At 45.5% G+C, this 21,889-nt stretch overlaps 2 protein-coding genes across 10 annotated transcripts in view; one reads left to right on the forward strand and one right to left on the reverse strand.

Annotated features, from left to right (window-relative positions):
• The window catches only part of WDR44 (WD repeat domain 44), an 89,022-nt gene that overhangs the window by 60,669 nt on the left and 6,464 nt on the right, over positions 1 to 21,889 (reverse strand). The window lies entirely within an intron of this gene.
• Positions 1 to 21,889, forward strand: part of KLHL13 (kelch like family member 13) — a 58,124-nt gene that overhangs the window by 20,148 nt on the left and 16,087 nt on the right. Inside the window, exons 1-2 of one of the 9 annotated variants that reach the window (XM_057404926.1) lie at positions 10,275 to 10,926; positions 11,419 to 11,531. The exons of 5 other annotated variants lie outside the window; for them this stretch is intronic. In XM_057404926.1, coding sequence (XP_057260909.1) covers positions 11,434 to 11,531 — 98 coding nt within the window. In that variant the 5' untranslated portion in view covers positions 10,275 to 10,926; positions 11,419 to 11,433. Of the gene's footprint in view, positions 1 to 10,274; positions 10,927 to 11,009; positions 11,532 to 19,305; positions 19,495 to 21,889 lie in introns of those variants that run through there. 3 more of the 9 variants (XM_057404933.1, XM_057404928.1, XM_057404927.1) reach the window with 3 other exon arrangements.

Here is a 21,889-nt window from a genome sequence, read left to right on the forward strand (position 1 = left end):
GATAATACTGAACTTAGAAGTGTGGAAATCAAGTCCTTGGCCCAGAGCAGGGATGCACACCCGTTCCCTGTGCCGTTTTCTTCCTGACAGGCTGAATGAGGGTGCCTTGTTCTACTTGACATCTGCCCAAGTCTGAGTGAGTCTAATTTGTACCATAGGAATGGGCACTTGAGCTGTGTCCTGGGTAATCAGCACATGAAGGGTGTATGTGACAAGCTGAACACCGGAGGGACACTCTGTATCTCAGCTATTCATTTTCCTTCTGAATGGGCTAATATGTTCTGTTTGCTTTCCCTGACATAAAGCTTGGTCTTCTGAAAAGAGCTGTCGGTCAGCAGCTGGTTTCGTACCGGGGTTTTCTCTCTGCTAGTGAGAAGGTGGGATCCAAATGTTGTACGTCCTGTTGTATTCCTGGAGACAATACAGGTGTTCCACTGCTGGACTGCTTCTATGGGCTGGGCTTTTTTACATGCAGTGCTTATCTAACCGACCTTTTCTCAGTGAAGTCTGTTTCACCTGTGTGAATGTATTTAGTATAGGTGGTGATGAATGAGCTGGAATATGCTGAAGTTGTAGCCATAGATGACTTAGGCTTGATGAAGGGTGGCACATGGAAGTCCTCAGAGCACTGAAGATGTGGTAGTTCTGTAAGGACTCAAACATTCTAAGAACACATCAAATTGATGAGAAGTTTTTTGGCCATCTGATAACCTGCATCAGGTTTTGATCCATCTTGCTGTAAATGTGTGAGAATTCACATTTGGTTCATTGTGCAAATCCAGGCAGTGATCGGCTGACTTGCTGTTCAAAATAATATTTCATTTACAGCAGTGTTTTGCTACAACATCTTTATGTTGCAGAAGCTCTGCTTTGTGCTGCCTGGCTCTCTCAGGACCGTGGGTTGAAGCTGGCCTTGCCCAGTGCCCTGACCTGCGGATGTGGATGAGGTATTGTCCTACATGTCACTTGGTGTATGAGCAGACAGGGCTGGTTTTAGATGTTAGTTACATCAAGTTTCATATATGTTCACTTTGAAATGCAATAGCGAGTCTGTTATTGTCAGACCTGTTGCTCTTTGAGTTCAGTTGGGAAGCCTGAAACTGCCAAAGCAGGGATTGACTTGGGAGCCAAGCTCCGTCAGGCACAGATCCTGGGGTACTTAGGCCATGAAGTAATCCTGGTTTAGCTCTGGAGCACAGAAGCACGGCTGTGTTCCTGCAAATGTTCTGCAGAGGTTGAAGTTGCAGAATGGTTTTGAGATGATAGGTTTGGTTGCACTCAGACTGGCTAAAGGTGGTTCTCTCCCCCTGTGGTGGCTCTAGAGGTTTATTCTGCTCTCTGCTCATTGTCTTACTAATGGTTGCTGTGGTTCTGCAGTGAAACACTTTGTGTTCTGATTTGGTGCACGTGTCCTGGACCATTATGGGATGTGTTCTAGGATGATGAAGGTGCTGAGGTGCTGGCAGAGGGTGCCCAGAGAAGCTGTGGCTGCCCCATCCCTGGCAGTGTTCAAGGCCAGGTTGGACACAGGGGCTTGGAGCAAGCTGCTCTAGTGGAAGGTGTCCCTGCTCATGGCAAGGGGTTGGAACTGGGTGAGCTTTAAGGTCCCTTCCAATCCAAACCAGGCTGGGATTCTGTGATGAGGACAAAGCACTTGATCTCTTGGAGCTTTACACTCCACACATTGGGAATGATTTCCATTGCCAGCTTCAGCCTGCATATTAGAGTGTGTTTTTCCCAAGCCAGATGTTTGTGTCATGTTGATGGTGCTCTCTCTTGCACAAGCTAGAGCTGCTGTAGAATGGTTTACATAAAGCAAGAATTAACTTGCACCGAGTTTAAATCTGGATTAGTGTTACAAAGATCAGGGTAGTGGGTCCCGTTCTGTAACGCAGTCTTCTTCCTTCTCAGTGCATGTGGCTCACCTGAATTACAGTGCTGGTAAAGGGCATTGCAGGAGCTCTGGAGTGATCCTGCATGTATCTGCTGCTGGATGTTAACCAGCTTCTGGGCGCAGCATGAGGGCTGTTGGGTTTTTAGTAAGAAAGCTTCCTGAAATGTTAGAGTTTGGACAGTTTCACACAGCTTTCTGGTTTTAATGATGAGCGCTTGTGTTTGCTTCAAGGACCCAAAACAGAACAGCTTTGCACAGAGTACATTGGGTTCTGTGATGTAGGGAGGAACATTGTTGTAGTCTTTTCAAAGAGAAAACTGTGGGCAGTATTTCTCTGGTTCTGTGGTGCCCTCTGTAATGCTAGCTCCTAAGCAGCCCTGGCTCAACAGATGTTGCACAGGGTGTTTGCAGCTGGATGGGACAGGCCTGAGCCTCTGCTGTGGTGGTGCTGCAGAGTGCTCAGTTCTTGTCATGTTCAGTTTTGGTGGCTTTTGATCAGAGAGAATCAGCTTTTCGCACAGGGATTGCAGGAGCAACGTGCTGCAATAACAACTGCTGCTTCTAATTATGAAGTTCATTAACAACTTGTGCTTATAACTCTGACCTGGGCACTGTCAGCTCCTGGCTCTTGCTGAGAGGCTCTGGGCACTGCCTTCTGCAGGGAGGGGGCTTTGTGTTAGGTAAAGTGAAACTAAACCCAAACCAACGCATTGAAGAAATTGATGCACTTCCGTATGAAGCAGATCTCTTTGTTACTCCATCCGTGTGCACGACTCACTCTGTGACAAGTTTAGATCTTTTAGTCTTTGGAACTTAAAGATGCTCTGCTCTTAGTGCTGTGAGAAGTAAGCTCCGTGTTGGGCTGACAGATGCTCTCCTTAGATGATGTTGTTTAAACACTGACCTGATGAGCAGTACTGGTGTACAGAGGTAAACCAAAACATTATCACAGAATCCCAGACTGGTTTTTGTTGGAAGGGACCTTAAAGCTCATTGAATTCCAACCCCTGCACAGCTCCCTGGGGAGCACTTGTTGGGAAGGTTGACCCTGGAATGTTCTCCCAGGATCAGACAAAATAGGGTTGTCAGCAAAAACAGGTACTCTGCATAAGATGTCAACCCTTTATCACCAAGCTCTCTGAGCCAGAGACAGCACGGGGCCATGTTGTTGGCAGTGCAATGTTGCCTTATGCTGACTCTTCCCGTTTGAGTTCTGTATCTGTCTCCTGTGTTGGCTGTAGCTGTTCCCTTGGTGTCAGGTGGTGGCTGCAGTGTCACAAGTGCCTGTTTCCCTGCTCGCTTTGGGGTTTGCTTCAGTGCATCAAGTTCAAGAGAGGCTTTATTCAAAGTGACTTTATGCTTATGGTAATGTGCTTTAGAGTCTTAAATCTAAACTAATCTACCGAGTATGTATAGCATTCTGCCTTTGAGGGGCTATGGGATTTGTTTTTCTGCAAGTAATTTATCTGTTGTGACCATGTATTTCGATTGGGCATATCCCTGTGGGTACAGACTGGCATGGTTCTGAAACTGATAATGCACAGAACACTCCAGGACTTCACTGCTGTTGTTTCAAAAAGGATTCACTTGAATAGGCAGTTGAATCTGCCTTAGCCAGCAGCTGAGCGTCTAAATAAGCACTCTGGAAGTACAAGTTTTCATCTTGCTGTCTCTAAATCCCTTACTCCCAGACAATACTTGTGATGCTAATGTTCATCTATAATCAGTGTCCTCCCGTCTAGTCAACTGGGGAAGAATCATGTTCTTTAATCATAAAGGGAAGGAGAAAACCCATAAAGCTTGCTGGTGGTGCCTCTGATCGGGTTTATTTCAGTTTGCTGCTAAGGAAAGAAGCCAGCGAGCTGTGGAAAGGGAAGTGTACCTTTGTGGGTGCTAAATCATTCAGTACTTCCTACAGTTGGAAACCAATGAACAGAAAACCCCAAATGACTGCAGGATGTGTGTATTTGTGCCTTACTTGAAGGGGAAGAAATCCCCACGCCTGAACACCAAAAACCTTGTGTTACAAACCCCAACCAAGCCACAACCCCACTTGCGTGTTCCAGTTTTCCATGCTGGAGGTGTGTGCAGCTTGGGAACATGTTTCTGATGGCTCCCTTGTCCTTGAGCAGCTGGGATGTGTTTGTCTGTCAGGTTTTAGTTCACCTGGATGCAAAATCAGGCCTATCTTAGATAATTGTGCAGTGGTGGAGGCTGTGCTGGAAGAACAGGACACCCAGTTTTCTGGTTTCACTGTGTGGGGAGCTCAGTAGGTTTTGCATCTGGAACTGGTGTGGTTTATGGGCTGTGCTTCAGGCTTGCTGTTGTGCTGCGAGAATGAGAGCTGCTGGGTTGTATTTGCACTAGAAGTGTGTCTGTCACAGAAACCCCTCAGCTGTAGCTGCTGCTGCTCTGCCTTGTGACGATGCTCTCTGTATATTTATGCCTGACCTTCCTATGGCATTTCTGAAACCTGAGCTAATCTCTTTGCGTCTTCCCAAGCTGTGTTATCACATCCCGCTCTGTCACATTGGATTCCAGACGTTTTCAGCATGTAAGTGCCCTGTTCCAAATTCCAGACTTCTGGTTTCATTCTGCTGCTCCAGCTCACCTGATGGAGGAGAGTGGAATCAAAGCTGACAGCCAAGGAGGTGGAGGTGGATCAGCCAAGGATCTGAAAGCAGGCTTAATTTGAAGTGAATCTGTTGACCTTTCATAAGGTCTCGGTTTGCTTCTGTTGTCCCAAAGAGCACAGAGGTCATGTATCAACAGGTCAGCAGGTTCTGTGGTACCCCGGCTGGACAAGGATAGACAAGCTGAAGCTGCAGTTGCTTAGACGTGGATTGACATGACTTGGGTGAGTCAGAGCAATGTGGGAGTAAAGTGGCACATGAGAACTGAAGCAGATGAGCCTGCAAAGCTGATCTCTCCTGGCTAGAGCAGCATCTTTGGCTGTTGCCTGGGCTCCAGTTTGCTCTCTTGCTCTGTCTCCCCAGTAATTAGAGCCCCAGTGCGACTGTGTTCAGTTGTGTTCTCATGTAATTAGAGCTGGGCCCATGAAGCACAGAGTATCCATCCGGGGTTTTGCTCAGGGGCTTTGCCAGGACGTCACAGGGCTGTCATTGTCAGCCGGAAATCCTTGTCATTGCTGCTCTTCCACAGTGGCACAGGCGGTGGTGGGTGAGGAGTAATTACGTGATGTGGCTGGAGCTGAAGGCAGCATAAGCCACCTCTCTGCTATGCATGGCTTAGGAGGAATGAGGAGTGCTGCTTAAGAACAGGAAAGGCCTTGTTGTCTGGGCAGTTAATGTACTCGCTTGTAAGACCATTTACAATGCAGAACTTGGGAGCAAAGGGAGGAAGAAAGAGAGTAAATGAACTGAATCGTATTACTGGAATTTGCTGTTACAAAAAATTTAGAGAATCCAGACTGGTTTATGGTGGAAGGGACCTTGAAGCTCCCCCAGCTCCAACCCCTGCCACGGGCAGGGACCCCTTCCACTAGAGCAGCTTGCTCCAAGCCCCTGTGTCCAACCTGGCCTTGAACACTGCCAGGGATGGGGCAGCCACAGCTTCTCTGGGCACCCTGTGCCAGCGCCTCAGCAGCCTCCCAGGGAAGAGCTTCTGCCTAAGAGCTCATCTCGGTCTCCCCTCTGGCAGCTTAAAGAGATTCCCTCTTGAGCACGTTCAACCCCTGAACACAATGCAGTGCTTGAAAGCAGTCCCCCTTGAGTGCATGCTGTGTGCATTCAACAGCAGAGAGCTGAGGCTCAATACTTTTAATTAGGTTCCTGCCCTTTGCATTCTGTCTGCTTTCAGCAGATTACAGCTCTGAAGGAAAAGCTCAGTTACACTGTGCCTTGGGCACTGCTCTGTGTTGCTGATAACAGATAATCAGAAATAGGCTCCTTGTCTGCAAATACTAGGTGTGGGTATGTTACATTGAGGTGTTTGATATGATGGCTGAGGATCCTGAACAACTTCCTACCTGTTTAATGAATGTAACTGTTTGTTTAGAATATGCCCAGCTGTCTTCAAAGAGATCTTTCTACCAAAGCAGCATTTTGGATTGAAATCGAGCATTGCCACTGGTCCCCCCTGTATCCCGGACAGCACATTTCAGGACCCAGCAAATGTTGTCATGTTTAAAGAAAGAATGTCCCCAGCAGCTGCTTTCTGCTTGCAGGAGGATATCTGGGGGCTGTAGTTCAGGGAAAGAACTTTTCATAGGATTTCCTAGGTGCCCCCCCCAATTAGTTTTGTCTCATTTCCACGTTTCTAGTACGTGCTATCCAAAGCCCTCAAGGATTTCAGCATTATAAGTGTACTGGGTTAATCTGAGAGTGCCTCTGAACCACTGTACCCCAACACGGCTGTCTCTTGGAGGGTCAAAATGTAGAGTCGGTGTTCCAAGTGAGTGAAGAAATGCTTTGCTTAAGCTGCAAAGGTCTCTTTGGTGGCAATTATAAATGGCTCTAAATAAAGGAGCAGCTCAGGCATGACTGATGCCAGTGCTTGACTTTATTTTTTTGTACATTTGGTTACTTTAACCCTTCATTATGTGGGATTATAGCGCTGCATTTTCCAGGCCACGCTTGGTGCAATATGCAGCAAGACTTAGGTCAGTTACGTTAGGCCTGGTCTGAGTTTGCCATAATGACTTTTCTGAAGTATTATTGTGCAACTTTGGTGCTATGTTAGGTATTTCTGGTGTTCAGGCAAGTGCAGTGGTTCTGCTGCATGTCTGCTGGTGGTGGTTGTGCTCAAAGTCATGGTCTGTGATGTGTGTGCAGCAAAATGGCAATCACAGCATCTCAGAAACCGAACTGCTGAACCTAAGAAGGAGTAAAACCCCTTCATTGTGCCAACACTTTAGAGCAAAGCTTTGCTTAACACAAGTGCTGCTTTGTTTGGAGAGGCGGACAATGATTATACAATGGAACATACACTGCAGGGAGCTGAAGGAATATGCAGAGCCTTGTGGGGAAGATGTGATGGGCAAGTGGGGGGATGTACATAGATGTCCTTATGCTTCAGCTGTGCCTTATGTTGGTTCTGCTGCTTATGTACATAGTACCTGAGCAGGGAGCAGGCTTGTCTGATACCTACACCCCAAACTCACTAATTCCATTTTAGATTCATGTAATTAAACTTGTATAGCTCAAAGTGGAAAATTATAGCCAGAAATACCAGCTTGGTGGGTGAGGGTTGGGGAGTCACCAAATGTTTGTCTTGTGAGGGGCAGTGGAGCATCAGAGTTGGCACATCTGGAGTCAGTTATCATCATAGGTCATTAATGTTGTTTCATATCTAATTCTGTGCCACCTTTCTTCCTTCACTGATGATCTTTTTCTGCTTGAGAAATTGCTGGTGGAAGCTTGACATTTGGGCATGGTTTTGTATTGAAGCTTAAAAAAGGTTGCGTTTTGCACCAGTGTCCGATAAAAATTGAGTTTTCTGGTTGTGCTCTTTTTGTTTTCCCCATTAAAAATGGGAATTTGGGAAAAGCAGTATTAGTTTTGTGCAGCAGTTCTGATGAATGCCAGAAGGTGGCATCACTGATTTTCCTAAGAGCATTTTGATTGCAAGAACTAGGCAGGATGCTGCTAGGCTGATTTTAAAGCTGTTGGTCAAATTTTGGTCGAAGGAAAGTTGGATCACTTTAGTCCTTAACGTTTAAGGGAGCCTTTTAAAGGTACGCTCATGGTTATTGATCGAAATGTGTAAACTCTGGGTTTTGTGCTGGCTTTTAGATCTATAAAGCTTATGAAGTTGGAAGTAGTTTGACTGAAGTGCAGGATGGAAGGAAGGGGTCCTTCCTGTGTGCAGTGGAATTGTTCCCTGAGCTGTTTCACATCATCCGATTCACATCACAGGGTGCCCAGAGAAGCTGTGGCTGCCCCATCCCTCGCAGTGCTCAAGGCCAGGTTGGACACAGGGGCTTGGAGCAAGCTGCTCTAGTGGAAGGGGTCCCTGCCTGTGGCAGGGGTTGGAGCTGGATGAGCTAAAGCTAAAACTGGATGAGCTAAACCTTAAAAGGTTCCTTCCAGCACAAACCAGTCTGGGATTCTGTGGGTTAGACCTTTCTGTTGTCTGTATGTCTAGGGGAAATAGGAGACGTAACTCACACCGTCCCTGTAACTTTGAACGTGTTTCCTCCTGTACAGCTGAAGGAAGCCTGGGGTTCTGGAAGTGCAGGAGGCTTTTCGGTTCACGCTAGAAAGGGTTTGCCAGACTTGAGCACATTTCCATATGGCATCACCCTGTTTCCACCTAACATTTCAGTTCCTTTGATCCTCAGTAGATGGATAAAAGCAGAGAGGGGAGCAGCTGGGTAGCGGTGAACAGCAAATCTTTTAACCACAGCAGATCACTTCACTGAGCAGTTATTTTCCAGCTTAGTTTTTACCAGTGTAAGGACTGAAACCACCATGAGTTGGAACTCGGTCTGGGGATGAATGCAAAGGAACATGAATAGGAATGTGATAGGGTGCAGCGTGCTCCAGGAGATAGCTGTTTTTTCCCCTCTATTTTAAAAGGTGTAATTAAACTGTTGTTTTGAGGTCTGAATTAAAATAGCAGAATAATCTACTGCGGTTTTCTGTGGTTTTAGGGATATTTATGTAAAGCGTAGAACCCATCTCACTGGTGTTTTCCCTGGGAATACACGAGCCAGTTGTGGTTGTCAGGAAAAGAATGGAATTTGATTTCTTGTTTTCCTCTTTGTGTATGAGATAGGTGACTCACTGCTCATGTGGTGCTTCTTCTGCAAGTGAAAAGCATTTCTAGAGTACCTGGCATTGCTGCTTCCTTCAGTTCTGCATCCTGCACAATGGCTCTTTTGTCAAGCGGAGTGTGTGGGACACGATGAGGAGGTGAAGCTGGGCTGGGTTTGGGATTCATGGATTTCAGCCGCTTACTGTTGCTGTGTTTTCTGTAAAGGTTTTAGTTAGGTTGCTTGTGAGCTAAATGGAAAAATGAATGGGAACAGTAGCCCCCAAAGGAGAGTAGGTGTTTGAGGAGTGTTGTTGCCCCATGGGATGAATCATCTTGTTGGGGTCAGAAGTGAGAAGTAACTGATTTGTGGGTGTGCACTTACTGACTTCAATACCAGTCAGTGCTTGGGAATGGCTCTGTGGCTTTAGCTGGTTTTTATGTTACTGCTCAAGAGCCTCTTTTGGAAAAGTGGCCCATTGATTGCCCTAAGCCTCATTGTTCTATATTGGCAATGCTGCTGTCAGTAAATGAACTGTGTCATCAGCTCCTTGGGGTCAGCAGAGCAGGAGGTGCAGACTGTAAGAGCAGTTCCCATTTGAATGCATTGGATTCAGTAGGCAGTAACAGCATTTGCTGTTTAGATTTAAAGACGTCTTCTGTATGATGGCAGATGCAACAGTAAGATTGAATGTATGAATTTAAAGCAGTGATGGTTTTCTTTGTGCTTATAGTAGCTGCTGTCTGACATCTCTTTCAGATTTCACTTTGGGTTAAATTTGTTACAGCCTGCGCTTCCTTCAGTGCAGAGAAGGCAAGGTCTAACAGTCTGGTGTTTTATATGTGTATATATATGTGTGTATATATGAGACTGTTGCAGGTAATATTTACAGGGTGTGCAGACAGGCATGGCTGTTTGCATATGAATGCAGGAATTCTTTTACTGAAAGTAACACTTCTTTGGCCTAAACCCACATACTTGCTTTCTTTAGGATGGTGTTTATAGCATATAGGGTGGTGTTTATAGCATATAGGGTGGTGTTTATAGCGTATAAACTCTGTTGTCCTGCGCAGCAAAAGTCTGCTCTGCTTTCCTGGAGCAGTTTGTGTGGAATTTGTTGCCTGCATTAATGCTGCTCATGTGTAATTTGGAGCTTCAGAGGAGTGGGAGAGTGCTCCTGAGCTGTTTGTCAGAGTGCATCTGGGTTTGAATCAGTCCTCGGCTCCCACCACCCTGCATTACTGCAGCTCCTCGCCTGTGGTTATGGTAACAGCATCCACTGCCCAAAACTATTTTGGGCAAACGTTTGCAGTAATAATGATCAGAAGCAGCAATTATTCCCTGGTGATTTCATCTCCAAAATAAACTGAACTGCGTAGGTTTCACCATTACAAAACCTGGTCGGAGTGCTATTAAATGCCATTAAATGTTCCAGTTTATAGGAATCCTGCGCCTGGTTCTGTCCTTTATTGCGGAGCAGTGTGACAGGGTGTTGGCTTTTTTTTGTGAGAGGATTGAGCTGTCCTCATGAGCAGAAGAATCCCTGAGCTGTACAGAGGCTGTTCTGACATCTCAAGATTAAACACCCTCGTGTTGAGTTGTCTTCTGTGGCAGTGCATTGAAAGTGGCTTGTTTCGGTTTTGCCCCTCTGAGGGAGTCAGCGCAGTTGAAGCTCTGCCGCCTTCTCCCTAAAAACCTGCTCTGCCTATGCACAATGTTCCCTCCCATGCTCCCTGCAGTCACCAGCCCCGGGAGGTCCCCAGGCAGAGCGTGGAGGTGTGGGGTGGTCCCTGACGGCCACCGGTGTGCCCATCGACTTCGTCAGTTCTCCAGGCGATGTCTGAGCTGCTGGGGGGGATGTTGAGCATGAGGCTGTTGATAGCATCCCTCCAAAGCCTGCGATAACAGCGTGCTCCTCTCTGCTTCTCTGCTGCAGGAGACAGTGGTATTTGTGTTCCCATAGCGTGTTGTAAAATGCATGAGATTTTGCTCATCCTCCTTGGAAGTGGGAATAGGAAAATGAGAGCATCCTGAAGCAGAAGCTGTTAGAAGAGCATGCAGAAACCTGCAGTGATTTGGGCTTTATTTTGTCTTCCTAGCTATGGATTAGAAGGACTGATTTTTGCAATGGGCTTTTTCCATAATGGCATTCTCGTATTGTTTGGTCAGAGCTTGCACAGGAGGAAAACAGGCTGCTGAATTTAGTCTCTGATTTCTCTTAGCCGTGGCCTAAGGCTATGCTGAGATTTATATCCCATTTGTATTGTTGCAGCTCAAAAGAAGAATGTTCAGAGGATGACAAGTGTATTCTGAGTAGGTATGTTGTTTCGTTTTCATATGAAACCCATTTTTTCTTTTCCTGCTTCCATTGGTCAGAAAGGAGGTTAATAGGAAGAGAATAGAGTGCACTGCTGCAGTGTCCCTGTTCAGGTAGAACAATAGCATCCGACACAGCTCTGTGAAAATTAGCTGCTTTTCTGAACCAAAGCTGCATTGTGCTGGTGTGCACAGTGCAGTCCATCTGTCTGGGGGGGGGGGTTAAGCATCTACTGCAGTCAGCGCTTCCCTGACGAGGTGGCACTATTGTGGAGTTGAAGGATAGAATCATCACATCGCTTTAGGGGACAGCAGGATTTAAAAGGAGATGGCTGGCAGCCTTGCTTTACAGCTCGGGAGCACCGGTTTAAGGGCACTGGCAGAAGCAGCTCCTTGTTCCTAGCAGCAGGCACTGCTGTGTCAGTGGTGTGTGTGTGGAATGGAAGTCCTAGTTGGTAGCCTGTTATGGAAACGCTGTTTGCTGTTATTGTAGTACCGTGGTGACAACATGCCATTGAAATGGAAAACGAGCTCTCCTGCTATCTGGAAATTCCCAGTTCCTGTGCTTAAAACATCCAGGTCATCGCCACTTTCTCCAGCATACATGTAAGTGAGAGAAATGAGGATAATAAGGTGGGATTGCTTTTGTGAGACTACCCTGTGGCAAAATACCCTGTTATATGTTAAATGGCATTGGCACTCGGAATCTTACCTTGTTTTCTGTGTAGACCCCCCCTAGACTTTATCCTGGATGTTTCATGGTGGATGTTGTGTTAAGTCTTTCCCTCTTTGTTGAAACAGAGAGAAATTGTGCAGATTAAGCTATATTTGTAATAATATGATATATGTTCATTTGAAAAGTTCGTGTTGCTGTTAATCTGTAGATCTTGAATTGACAAGGAAAGCTCTGAAGCAGGCTTTCATTCTAGTGTATGTGCTAACGTTTCCTCCTCCTGACTATTGCACTTAGAAATTCAACATGAAATCACCTGCCGTATTGTACTGCACTTCTGTTCGTGTCAGGTCTTGTACGGAAGAAATCACCTGCTTTCGTCGTCTTTTAGTCTGGAAAGCCTTAGCCTTAATACAGCTTGAATGTCTTGTGACAAAGTTACAATAAAAGCTTAAACCACCAGTACCAGTCATCCAGATCTAAGTACTTCTGGTGCTGCAGTTTGTCCGTGTAAAGTAGCTTCACAGCATTTACAGAGCATTTTAATACACCCAGAAACAATGTGCCTTTGTCTTGCCAAACCTTGGTGGAGCTTTTGTTCACCTTTTGCTGCTGCCAGCTCTGGGTTAGCACATACAGGTGGCTTTTTTCCCCTCTGTGCTATCAAACTAAGCAATAGGGTGTTGAATTGCTTCTGCCTTTCCTTAAGAAAGCAGCCCTTTCAAAATGAGGCAGAATTGCTCTAAAATGCACAAATAGCTGTGTAGATGATTTCCTGATCCGGAAATGACTATAAAGACTATTACTTTCCGATAATATTCCAGCCCAATACCTACTTAGTACTTTTAAGCTTGTATTGTCATCTTGCAGATAGGTTTTTGCTTCAGCTCCTGCAAGGGCTCGGCTGTAAAAAGGGGGTTTTAGGGGTCCTCTGCATATCGTGGTGTTTGGCTGCTGCTGTGCATCGCCTGGATGAGAAGTGGGGCTGGAACAGCTTGATGCGGCTGCGGGGTCCCTCTTGTCCTCGCTGGGAAGGGCTGGGCTTTGACAGCTAACCTGTTTGGGATGAGTCTTCATTTCAGCCTTTCCTCTCACTGAATGCATCACGGATGCTTAAGGCTGCCAGAAGATGAGCCATTTCCAGTAAACTGCTCCTTACCCTGAGTTTTTACAAAATATTGGCTAAATACAAAGGAAGCGTCGTGATGGGAGTTGTGAGGCTTTTAAACCTGTTTCAGGGAAGCAGTGTCTTCAGTGTTGTACATTACGCTTTTGGCTTTTAAACTATACTTACTAAATGCAAGAAAGGTCAGAAGGAGCCTGGTCTGCTCTGTCTGCTGCTGACACTGAGCACTGCTTTTGTGTCGCTTTAAATTGCTCATCCAGCACTGTGTGTGCTCTGGCTTTTCTGATCGGGATCATGTAGCTGATTATCTCGGTGTGTTCGAAGCATGGGGACAGGTTTAATGATCACACTGAACTCTATGATGCTGTGCTTATCTGGAGCACCAGAAATATGTGATCAGCAGCCCAAAGAACCTTTTTAGGATGAGTCCATGTATCCCAGTGCGTATGGAGACATTTCTTCCCTGGCACGCAACCCAGACATTAGCAGGACTCTGAAAGCTAACATGAAAATCATTCATACGCTTTATTATAAAGAATGAGGAACATTACAAAATGGCACCTATTTGATTAGGAAGGATATATATGGACTAAACCCACCCCATCTAATTTAGGTTGACCAGTAAAGCAGGTGATGGAATTAATCATCTTCATTGCAGAGATCACGGTAAATTTGTTATTGTTTCATGTGATCCGATGCTTTTCACATTCATATTCATGACTTTTCTTTCCGAAGTAGTACTCTGAACACTGGCAAAAAGCTTATGTTTTAGGTGAAAGATTCAGGAATAAGTGGCGTGTGAAACAGGATGTGTATTGATGGGAAATAAATGACCATAAAACTCCTGAATTCACAGATGAACACCCCTGTACTTGGTACATTGGATCTAGGATATAGAAAGGTAGAACTGAGCTTTTGATCACTTTAATAATTGACATCTTAACCTTGTAGAATAGATTTGTAGTATAATTTTAAACATAACACAGAGAGGTCTTAAAGGGTTGGGGGTTTGGGAGGTACCTACATTGAAATTCCAATTTTTCATGTTTTTCTAGTAAAGTTCCACTGAACTTCACAAGCTTCATCCCGCTTATGATTTACAAGTGCCTTACCTGGAGTTTAAACTGCTTGTCAGGACACACAGGTTTGATTAGTGTTTCATTTGGTGCATGTAGCCAACACCTGAGCTCTGCCTTAGTTTCCCTGTATGGAAAGGCTGAGACTGGTGGTTCCAGACACATTTGGCTGCTGGGATGAATCAGGTACAAAGTACCACTGGAGAGCAGGTAACTGTCCTCAGGCTGTGCAGCTGGGGAGGGGGTTTGTGGTAGTTCCCGAGGTGAGGAAGGTGTTCAAAGAGCTGGTCCTAGAGAGTTTTTGCTGCAGGAAACCTGTGACCAGGTAGGATGTGAAAGGAGGGACCTGCTGCAGCCGAGCTGATGACTTTGCAGTGAGGATGTGGTTCTGTTAGTGCTGCTGTTGCTGGGTCTGGTTTTGCTTTCCTGGCAGTGGGAAGGAGCAGCAGTGAATCGCTGCCTCTTGGCTGGTGGTTTTTTTCACCTCCAGTTACTTTTTAGGGATAACTTTGGGATATCCTGGCTGCAGGAGGTAACTCTTAATATTAGATGGAGGGCAAAGGGTTCCTCTGATGGAACAGGTATACCCTGGCTTCTGGGAGAACTGGTCCAGAGCATCTTGAGCTTTCTCCCCAAGTTGATGGGAGATTGTGACATTGCATAGGCAAAATGAGATCATTTTAGGACTGAAGCACTGGCGTGTAACCAGCATGTGTAGGTGTAATGCAACCTGGCTCAGTGCACAAGTTGGGAATGTGCTGTATGTGCCTTTGTCAATCTGCTTTCCAGTGGGTTTCATGACATGTGCGGCATTGGGGTTTAGAAGCTAAGCTGTATTCCTCTTGTTAAAATGAGTGTGAAAGCTGTTACAGCAAATTTATGCTCTGCTAGTGAAATCGTATTTGTGGTTGTGTCAGCCATGTGGGGACAGACCTAGGTGATAGAATCGTACAGTCACAGAATGCTTTGGGTTGGAAGGGACCTTAAAGCTCATGCAGTTCCAACCCCGTGCCACAGGCAGGGACACCTTCCACTAGAGCAGGCTGCTCAAAGCCAGGACTAATAATACCCGGCTGCAGAAGTACTATTCCTTGGCATCATAGCTGTGTATTGAGAGGCACGTGTTTAAAACAAAAACCCTGGTGCCTGGCAAGAGCAGAGGTAGAGAACAGACACCCTGCTTGAGAGAGGGTGAGGAACGGATTGGCATTTGGCTGTGTACACAGCTTGGAGGTGTGAAGGAACACCTCCTTCTTAATTACTGTCTATGGGTCCCAGTTATTGTTTAGGCATCTCAATTACTATGCATGGGTCACATCACCTCACACTCTTCAGACCAAAGAGAATTCTTTGTTATTCACAGCAGCAGTGTCATCTGTGTGGTTTTCCAAAGCTGAGCGCATCTTCTATTGACAAGGATGGAAATGATGTTTGTGGGAGCTCTGGAGATTAAAGTGCAGTGATGGACATCTGCGAAGAGCTCAATAGTGCAAAAACACTGCTTGCAAAAATGCTATTTTCAAAGCTCCTCTGCATGCCTCCAGCATGCCTCAGTTAAAAAGAAGTAAAATCCTTAATGCAGAATAATCTGTCTGTAAAGTCTGTGCCTTCTCTCCTTTAACATGGAATAGCGTGTGGATATTTTCAGTGGAAACTATCCTTTGCATGTGTTGTCATAAATAACATTAGCAGACAAATGCAATATTCCAGTCCTGCTATCAAAGGGTTTGTAACGCTGTCCTGAGCTGTGTTTGTGAAATTTATCTAATGGGAACTGCCTGGCAGTGGGAAATCAGTTGCTGTGCAGAAAAGTGGAAGGAATTCTTAATACTCTGGAGTAATCAGTGTTAGCATTAGCTGCTTAGATAGGTTATATAGGTTAATGCCTTTGTGTCTTCATGCAAATCTCTGATTTGCTCCACAACGAGCTCTTTGAATTTATGCTGTACAATGATGTGCACTTAAATGGGAGGAGGTGTGTACGCAGGATTCATCAGACCACCCCTATTAGTGCTTTTCTGTGGGACCACCCTCTGTGCTTCTGCTGCCTTCACTGGTCATTTTTAGTCAATCACCCCTTCTGTTGGGCTGCCGAGCATTTGACTCCAGCCCAGGCTCTCCTGTCTTCAGCAGCATTCCCATTTTAAGCAGTTACTTCCTAAATGTTGCAGATTTCAACATGTTCATATCAATGTGCAGGTCACCCCAGCTATTCTATCAACTGGCAATGCACAAAACCAGATCAGTGGGTAGGTGGGGAATAGAAGAGGCTTGTGTCTTATAAATAGGAGACTGCTTTTAATCCCGGTGATTTTGTATATATGATTCTCATTTGTGCCTATTGATGTGACTTTTGCTTTTTAAATAATAGGTATTTCAGTATGTTATTCAAAGAGAAATCCCACTGCAGTAATAAACTGGCAAAACCAAGGGAAAACCCAAACTCATTATTGTGAAGCCTCCCAGTGCTGGTGATTTCTCTGGGCAGCCTTTCAGAGGGGATGCTGGGGCTCACAGCCCCTGAGAATTACCTTCTCTTACGTAGCACAGTGTTGTGATATTGACTTCATGTCATGACATGCTAAAGCAACTTCATTGAGCTGTCATGGATTAGTTCCTCAGCCTGTTCTGTCAGTGTCAGCTTTGCCAGTTTGTCAGCTGTAAAGACCCATCAGGTAGAATGTGATCCACTGGTGCATTCAGAGTGTTCTGAACTGTTCTGTGAGGCACCAGCAGTATTAAGCTAAAATGATGACTTGCCTTCTGAACGCCAAAGACTGACTATGAAGGGCAGAGAGTGGGATGTGCAGTGTCAGTCCAGCCTGACCTGGGGAACCCCCCAAACACTGCTGGATTTTACCTTTCTGAGTGTCAAGGTAATGAAGGAGCCTCTTTTGTAGAGGCTACAGAGCATGTGGCTTAGCTTTGCTTTTCCTGGTTTGGATCGTAGGAATCAATAGACTAACACCAACTTTGGCAACAAGTCATTAGAGAACTGTTTCTAATTTAGCATTATTAATCTGAGTCTGCAAAGTTGAGCTACAAATGGCTCAATGAATGTAAACCCTCTGTCAACCAGAGAAATGTGGATGTGAGAGGAAGGCTCCCAGAGAGACCAAATACTGTTAGGAACAAAAGCTTTATAGCAGTGACTGAGCCAAATATTGCTTTTTTCTGGGGAAAACAAATTTGAATTAACCAGCAGGCTGTAATTATGCTGCAAACAGCTTGAGACCTCTGATAGTTGTTTAAGAAGGAGTTTTGAGGAGAGTGTTTCCTGGGTGCTCACCCTTGGGAAATCCTCTGAAACAGCTGGTGATGTTGCCCACTGCCGGCTTTGTGGGACTTGGTTTTTGTGCTGCCTTCGATCACAGTGTGGCCTTGTTAGGGAGTGATACAGAAAGAGTCAAGTGATGCTGGGAATAGGCTCATTTCTGTGTTGTCCTCCTCTCCTCCCAGCTCTGTTGGTGTTTGGAACAGCGATTGTACCTTCAATTTGCGTGTTTCTAGCTGCATTCATGGCATCGTGGGTTTGCATGCTTGGGCAGACACTTTTTGTCAAGGTGGTTGTGGCTGAAGTGCTTGGCTGTGTTAATAACAGTGAAAAGAAAGGTTAAAAGCTTGGCAGTTTCGCACTAGTCTTGAGAACTTGGCTTCTAGAATAGCTTAAGTAGGTTCCCTTGAGCTTGGCTCCGGTTGAACAAGGTTCTGTGTCACAGAGCCACAGCCTGGTTTGGGTTGAAGGGACCTTAAAGCTCATCCAGCCCCTGCCATGGGCAGGGACACCTTCCACTAGAGCAGCTTGCTCCAAGCCCCTGTGTCCAACCTGGCCTTGAACACTGCCAGGGATGGGGCAGCCACAGCTTCTCTGGGCACCCTGTGCCAGCGCCTCAGCACCCTCTGAAAATGAAGTTACCTTTTTTAACAGGAGTTTGTACCTTCATTCCCTTCTGGTAACAGTAACCAAGAAAACTACCCAAATCCATAATTTGTTAATGGTTCCGTGTAAAAAAAATCACAGGAAAAGTTTCTATAGGGAATGCAAGTTCACATTTTAAAGTAGATGCGTGACTCCAGCTGAAAGAGAACACACAGACAAAAGATCATTTTTATTTCTATCAAGTCAACTCCTCCCTGAACAGACCAAGCAACATGTTCAGCAAAAAAATAGTCCTTGCTCTGGGGACATCCAGGTCCTGCTGCTGGAGACCCCTAAGGAGGATGAAGACAAGAGCATCACTAGAAGGCAGGAGCTGAATCACCATGGGATACGCACAAAGGGTCAGGAAGAGCAGTCGGGCTTTTCCTTTCTTATGAGCACTAGTGTCATGCGAGCAGCCTTAGGTGTCACTGGGTTTCCTGAAGAGTTTAAAGGCAGTTTTTAACGGATGAACTAGAGGCTGAAAATGTAAATAGAAACCCTTTTTACAAGGGCACGTAGTGACAGGACAAGAGGGAATGGCTTGGAGATGAGCTCTTTGGCAGAAGCTCTTCCCTGTGAGGGTGCTGTGGCACTGGCACAGGTTGGCTCCCGACCCAAACTGGGATTCTGTGACTGTGATAATAAGGATTTCCATCAATTGTATAGGTAGAAGCTTTGGAATGAAAGCTATGTGAAATACTGGGATTGTGTAATTTGTTCATCTACATTATATTACTATCTAAATTTCTTAATATAAGCACTATGAGATTTTCTTCTATGCAGTACCGCTCCATCAGTTATGCTTATTGAGTTCCTGGGTGGCTGTGTAATTTGTTGAGGAATTCCTAAATTCATTACTCACCAAGCTTAACATCTGTTCCTAATGAGAAGACTGTAAAAATAATCAATACTTTCATTATTTTTTTGGCAGACTAAGCATAGTACGGTGCTTCTTTGCAGATTATGCATGCAAAGTAAAGAATTACTCTATATCTAATAGTAAATAGAAGTTTCATCGTATTTCACTGGCCTTCTCATTAGTAGGTTCATTACCAAAATCCATGCATAGCTGTGTGTATAGGAAAGCCCTGTAATGCACCAGCATTTTTGATAAAGCCTAAAATAGGAAAGATTTGTCCGTAATAAGAATATCTTCATACGCACTTGAAATGTGGTTCTTTGTTTGCTGATAAATTCCAGGGTAGTGGCACATGCCAGGCGTGATTGCTGAAGATGCTGTTTACCAGTGACCAGAGCACTTGCAGTCATGGTTCATTGAACAGTAATTTGACAGAGAAAATAAGGTTATAATCCTTTCAAAAACAAGCTATTGAGCTTCACCCAATGAAGAATTCACTGTGTAGCCAATATGGCTTTGGCAGGCTTTTACTGAGTTATGTAAAGTCTGTGGGTTTTAAATAAATCAGAGAACACGCACTCTGAAATAGCCCTAGCTGTAGGCTGATCTCCTTCCTTTGCTTTCAAAGGCTGCGTTATGCTCTGACAAACAGATCAATGCTTTCCCCATGTAAATGAACCAACTCCTAATAATATTCACAGTCACCTTGTTCCTGTTGCATCAGAATGAGTTCAGCTACTTCTGAAGAAAACATCATCACTGAACACTGTTTTATTCCCTTCATCCACTGAACTCCATCCAAAATGGCAACAACATAATTTGAATCTTCTAGTTGAGAGGAAAAACTTGTCTTAGTTTCCAGAGACCCCTGCTCCTCATGGGTCACCTGGGTGCATATGGACCGTTTTAACAGGTTAGTATTTGCTTAGTGCTTTAGAAAGCAGTTTGTCTTTGCATCCCATTGTGACTCCAGCCAGTTAACAAATATTTGTCAGTACTTGCTGGAAGGTTCCAATACTTCCAACAGCCTTTGCAGGAAGGTACAGATAGCAGTCCCACAAGAGATGGGGGAAGCCTTCAGTGAAGGGTAGAGGGAGCCGGATTGACATCCTGGGTCTGAGCTCAGGGTCTCATGTCCCATCCCAGTCACTGGGGTAGTGGCTCTCCTGCTGGGTACATGCTGCAGTTTCTCCACACTTCACTGCAGACAGCCTGCAGAGATAGTTGCAGAACTGGAAGCAGTGAACGACACAAGTCCTGTAGATACTCAGGTCAATCTGTGTGTTCTCAGGTTGCTCACTGGCATCCTCCTGGAATACAGAGCTCTGGGTTTTTCTTGTGTGCGATGCAGTGCTCGGGTGTTGCCTTTGCTTTGTGTCTGGTACCAACACGGTGTGGAGGAGCTGCTGGGTTTTCACTGTGTCTTACAAAGATGGGTTCTCTGCTTGTGTGAAGATAAATGCTGAAAGAGGAACAAAGCCTCTGACAAACTGGTCACTCCTGGTGAGCGTCCCGAGGCTGGATCGCAGGATCAGTGCGCTCTCGCCAGCTCTTAGTGCGATTAATGCCCTTGATGGAAAACAGTGCTTGGCCTTCCCAAATGGGGAAGCTGTAAGGCTATGAATAACCTGCTCCAGTGGAAGGTGTCCCTGCCTGTGGCAGGGGGCTGGAACTGGATGAGCTTTAAGGTCCCTTCCAACCCAAACCCATCTGGGATTCTGTGGCAATCTCTTCTGCAGGAGAGCATCAAGATGGGAGCTGCTGAGCTGACGTGTGTGCTGTGGGCATAAGACAACTGCCTGGGATGGACTGAAAATGAGGCAGAGAAGTGCCATGTTGTAGCCACACCTAACATGTCAAGGGTGTGCTGACAAGTACTGCGAGTCCTTTGAAATCTGTGGTACTCTCTGGTTCTGTAAAGGACCACTGAGGACAAAGCTTGGGAGGTTTTGTGCAATGTGGCCTGTTCGGTACAACACTTCCATTCTCACTGCTGTTCTTGGACCAGATGGATCCTGGTGAAGGGCTTTGTACAGGTTAGGAAGTCTGCTGGCTGTCAGGAGCTGAAGTAGCGTGGGGCATAGGCAAGTATGGTAAAACCCCCACTCCAAACAGCGAGGGGGTCGGTTTACTTGTATGGTTATTTTCCTAATGGTTTTAACCTACGTGTACATCTTCTGTTTCCTTCTGAGTTCATAAACAGTGTTTGAAAAGCCCCTCGGTGTAATGGTGATCTGACCTGACATTTCAGGAGCACACAGTCAGGTCCAGGCTAGTTGGAGCTGTGCTTCCTTCCCACCCACACTTACAAGTCTTCCCATGTTATCTTCTGTTTCTCCTCAGAAAGACGCATACAGATTTAGAGCCTGGGTATCCTTTGAAGTTATGTCAGGCTCTTCCCTTGATGTGATTGGATTAAAACTAAAACAAATAAACAACGAAAAGCCCCAAACCACCCCAGAACAAAGGGAACAGAGCCAGCAACTGCTTTGCTGCAGGGCTCCATCCTTGGCTGCGTTTGTGGGATGCCAAAGGTAGTTTGGAGAGCTCAGGTGCAGCCTGTATAACAGTATTTCAATTACACTATGGATTTGCTTTCTAAAGTAGATAATTCTGTTTCCAAAAGGACATGGTTCTTGCATGCTGCAGTACACCCACATTTGTGAATTCCTTTCAGATGTGTGAGCACAGGGTTGCTGCATTCAAAGTCAGAGCTCTTTGGATGTTCCCTCGTTCCTGCAGTCTGTTGTTATGTCTGTGTGCATAAAATCTCCCTGCTTGAAACCCGTGTGCGCTGTTGGATGGTGAATTTGTTCTGAGCACATTACGTAGCTGACCTTATGTCCTTGTGGGTTTGAACGAGGCACATCAGTGCTCTCAGGGGAACGTGGGTTTCAGAAGCTGCTCTGTGTAGTCCATATTCCCAAAGAAGGGGGGGGGGGGCTGTGTTTTCTCTGGAAACAGAACCTATTTGGGGCTTGGAAATATGAAATTTACTTTTCATCCTCAAATCCCCAATTTGTCCTTAAGTAAATGGGCTGGGGGGAGTTTTAGCACATTCCTGCCACTTATTGACAGTGATCCCTGAAACCGCCTTGGAGGCCAGTGTCTGAACATGCACATTTAAATCTTGACAATCTGATCCAGCAATTGTATCAAAGTGCCTTGAATCCTTTGAAATGTGGAGTCTTTCTGAGTAACGAAGCTGCCCTCGTCTGTGGATGAGCAGCTTCTGTTTGCTAATGTTTGTGTGTATGTGCATTATACCACAGTGCAGTGCTAACAGTGCATTAGATCACAGCAGTGAC

This window comes from Pezoporus wallicus, unplaced genomic scaffold, assembly GCF_028554395.1.
Source record: "Pezoporus wallicus isolate ANWC-B61680 ecotype Strahan unplaced genomic scaffold, APGP_CSIRO_Pwel_v1 contig_6217, whole genome shotgun sequence".
NCBI classification, from domain to species: Eukaryota; Metazoa; Chordata; class Aves; order Psittaciformes; family Psittacidae; genus Pezoporus; species Pezoporus wallicus.